Source organism: Cupressus sempervirens, chromosome 2 (assembly GCF_028749045.1).
Source record: "Cupressus sempervirens isolate cs-2001-9-10 chromosome 2, ASM2874904v1, whole genome shotgun sequence".
NCBI lineage: Eukaryota > Viridiplantae > Streptophyta > Pinopsida > Cupressales > Cupressaceae > Cupressus > Cupressus sempervirens.
In genome coordinates, this window is record NC_143119.1 from 593,236,097 (window position 1) to 593,239,945 (window position 3,849).

At 36.2% G+C, this 3,849-nt stretch overlaps 1 protein-coding gene across 1 annotated transcript; it reads right to left on the bottom strand.

Annotated features, from left to right (window-relative positions):
* On the bottom strand, positions 1–2,113 carry LOC149574797 (benzyl alcohol O-benzoyltransferase-like). The gene is made up of 2 exons (XM_089814625.1): positions 1,610–2,113; positions 1–963 (listed from the first exon to the last, which is right to left on the bottom strand). Exons 1-2 carry the CDS (start codon positions 2,039–2,041, stop codon positions 67–69), a joined length of 1,329 nt encoding a protein of 442 aa, XP_089670751.1. The 5' UTR covers positions 2,042–2,113; the 3' UTR covers positions 1–66.
* Positions 2,114–3,849: the final 1,736 nt, after the last annotated feature.

Genomic DNA, 3,849 nt, shown 5'->3' on the forward strand with positions numbered 1-3,849 from the left:
TTTGAATACACAAGTAAAACTCTTCTTGTTATATAGATTGAACCATAACATATTGTTTTTAAATTTTCAAATGGAGGATTGTATAAAAGGAGGAGCTTCTTTCCCTAGAGTATGTTCCATTTCTTGTTGAAACTTTTGCATGGCTTCAGTGGGTAAACACATAGGTACTAGTATTCCCTCAGTTCCATCACTCTTCCGACGAGGAATTAAAAAGCTAGAGACACCTGGCACAGCACCCACCCCACCTTTGGCAGGACCTCCATACATTGCCTTACCCCAACCAAAGTCCACATCTCCAAACCCAAGCTTGGTTACATCAGAAGCTAGAAAACTCCCCACCACAGTGAAATGTGGTCGACCCTTAACCTCCATCAAGTCTATCACTGACCGCATGTATTCATTGTTAACAACTTTTTTGGCCTTGTTAATTAACTCCACTGCATAGGACAAGGGCTTGTTTGCCAACACTCCGGCTGTGGTCTTAGCACAAGCAAAGCAGATTAAGTTTCCATAATAGCCATGTGGAATCGAGGGTTCAAATCTAGAGCGGGCATCTAATGGGAATAGGAATCGTATCTCTTGCTCTGGGGCCATGTTGAGGGCTCTAGTTCTAAGACGCCACAAGCACCCTGATAACAACTCAAAGGTTGGGGTTTTCATGGGCACTTGTCTTTTTAATGATGCAATTTCCTTGGGCCCGAAGTAGAAGGAAGCATGGCTCATGTCATTCAAGGATACAATCTGCCCTGGGACTTGGTCATATTCATAAAGAGGGAAGTTGATTGAGAGTTTTGAGCGAGGTTTTAGCATTTCTCTTTCCCATATGGGAGGAATTGATAGATTGCTTGCTCCCATGGCCATTTCACCCCAAGCTGTCATGAACTGGATCAGCCCCATTGCGTCTGCCATGCAATGGTTCAACAACAAGGCGAATATAAAACCTTTGCATTTCAAACGTGTCACCTGCAAATTCATCACAAGTATAGAAAATCATGAGAACACTGAATCTCTACTTACTATCCATATCTCTTAACAACATAACATCTCAATAGTCCTAGCTGCGGCAAGATGCTAGGACAACACAATTTTATCAAACATTAAAAAACAAACTAAGCAAATCAAGGTCTACCCATAAACTAAAACTCGTAAGCCAGCTAACCGAATCAAACTTCACTCATAAACCATAAGCTTGAAAACAAGTCATACAAGTCAAAGTTTGCCCATACATCAAAGACTTTAAAACAAGCTAACTAAATTGAAGTTCCCATTAATCAAGAACGTAAAACAAATAACTAAAACCAAAACTTAAAAATAGACTAACCAAATCATACTCTTCACATAAACCCATAACCTTAAAATGAAACAAACCAAATTATAAAAGATAAATATAGATCCTTTGACAGATCCTTTACACAAAAATAAAACTAATTGAAGCACTACAATGATTTCCCCCAAATTCAAAGATCTGCTCCCCATGGCACAGAAAGAGGACAATCTGACATAAATCCAAGATGGTGATGAATCACAGAGTGTGATCTGAAACATTGATTCAAAATATCCATATCGAAATAAAAAACACTATATACGAATAAACCCAAGAATTTCAAACCTGAATGAGAAGAAGGGGAGAGTTGATGACAGTCTGAGGGCTGAGGATGTCATGCAAGAGCTCATCAAAACAGGGTATGGGGGGTTGAACATCTCCAAACTCAGCCAGAGAAACATCTGCATCTGCTTCCACAAACAGAACTCCTTCCCCATTACATTCCACAACAAGCTTCCCACCAGCTGCCTCTCTCAGCCTCCCTGCAAATGGGTAGTAATGCACCAACACCTTTCCCAGAGCTTCTCTGATAACTTTAGCTGGATCTTGGTACTCTTTCAACACATTGTGCTTATAAAACTGAACTACAGGGATATGGAATCTGAGCCCTGCTTGATCATCAATGTTAGAAAGGTAGAGAAATTCTTTGGGAGTTGGCGAAGAAGGAGCCACAAGAACGGCTTCTTGCCTTCTCACATTGAATTTGAGATCGGCCATTAAAGCAGAGCTTATGAACAGGGGATACAAAGCTTCAAGAAAGTTGAGAAGTGTAGAGAAATTTGTGTGAGCGAAGTCTATTTATTAGGGAAATATGGGTTCCTGAATTGAAGCATATAGCGTGGTCAGAGCTCGTGTACTGCTCATTTGGCGGCGGCTTAAATTCCAAAGCGCAAGGAAAATGGGTGACTTCTTTCCCCCAATTATTATTATTATATGCATTTCTTGCTAATTTTTCGTCGGCAAAGGGGTAAGGCGGCTAAAACGAGTTAAACCAATGCTTAGGCTAGTCAAGTTTAGGTCATTCTATTAGACGACAAAAAGGGTACAAACATCATCGGTTTCGTGCTAGGAGCAATAACTTTTTCCGTAGTGGGGTTAATGTGGGACCTTATTCTTTTTGTTGTTTAAGATGCCCACCCAAAAATTATGGTTTCTTGAAGTGGTTTGTACTTTTTGGGTCAAGATAATTTGGACCATTAGATGGCATTTCACTTATATAAAAATCAAGTGAAAATTCCGTGTGGTTTTAGGTTTGAATGTCTATTTGTTATTATGTGTGGAAATTTAATTCTTAATTAAAGTGTCTAATTTTCATTTGTGGAGACTCAAATTCAAATTTCAAATGTATATCTCATATAAAACTTTAAGTTATGATAATTTAGTCATTCATAATTGGTTTCTAGTGTGGATATGGTTTCTATATAAGTAGATTTCTAAGTTATATCTCTCGCTCTTATGTATCTGATTTCTAGTATGGTTGTTTGAAATGAATCGATATTAGTCTCATTGGTGCGCTTGGAAGAGCTTGTCTCAGTTTCATGTTGAGACTTGTATGAGTGAAATATATGTAACCAATTATCCATACATAATATGAGTGTAATATTAGGTAGTGAACAATACTATGTCAACATTTTGTATTTTTTTAATGACGTGTCTTTGATCTTATTCCAACATATTTAAGTTAGCCTATAAGGTTTGATTGCAATGAAGACAACCCATGGATTCTCCCACTTGATAGCATATCTTTTTGGTTCTCTTAGGCACCAACCAATCTAAAATTATATAGGTGAATATGTTTCTAATACAAAGTTCAAGATTTTTGTTTACAGGGTTAAAATAAGTAAAAAGTTCAAGAGTGCAAATACTAGGATTCAAGAAGCTCATTTGATTTTGACCATCTATCAACTACAACTCATTCGGTAGATTCTTGAAGCACCATTCTTACAAATCCTAAACTCAAATATTAGAATCTAAGGTACCAATTTGATTTTTGATAATTTGTCAGCTACATATTGTTATATAACATTGATGTTGATTGCTCGTCTTCAACCATTCACTATTAAAAAGAAAAATTGTATCTTTTATTCAATAAAAAAAAGTTACAACTTATTTACTAAATTACCAAAACCTCATTCTTATAGATCTAAATAACAATTTTCATTATTTTGATCACTAATTTTAAATTTTTAAAAAAATCACCATCTACAAAATTCATACTCTCCATCTACATTTATCAATTTTCTTTTCTTAAATTCTTTTCTAACACAACTCAAATCAATTCCAATTTTAAATATTTATTTTTAATAACTAATTCTTTAACTTCAATTCTTCTCATTAAAATTAACCTAATATTAAATCGTGATTATATTTGTAACTCTGAAGCTAAAGATATATCTGTCCCGACAAATTGTGGAGACCACCAAAAAAGACCTCACGTGGGTCAATGCTGTAAAGTGATGTGATCGTATGCAAGATAAGGGGGGCCGTACTTTTCAAACCAGTGGTAATTAAATTAATGCTGCACG

What these genes read in the sequence shown, in the direction of transcription:
- LOC149574797 (XM_089814625.1), bottom strand. Translation starts at nt 2,041, where the DNA reads ATGGCCGATCTCAAATTCAATGTGAGAAGGCAAGAAGCCGTTCTTGTG. An exon ending in CTCCCCTTCTTCTCATTCAG is followed by an intron (nt 964 to 1,609) that starts GTTTGAAATTCT and finishes ATGAATTTGCAG; the next exon opens with GTGACACGTTTGAAATGCAA.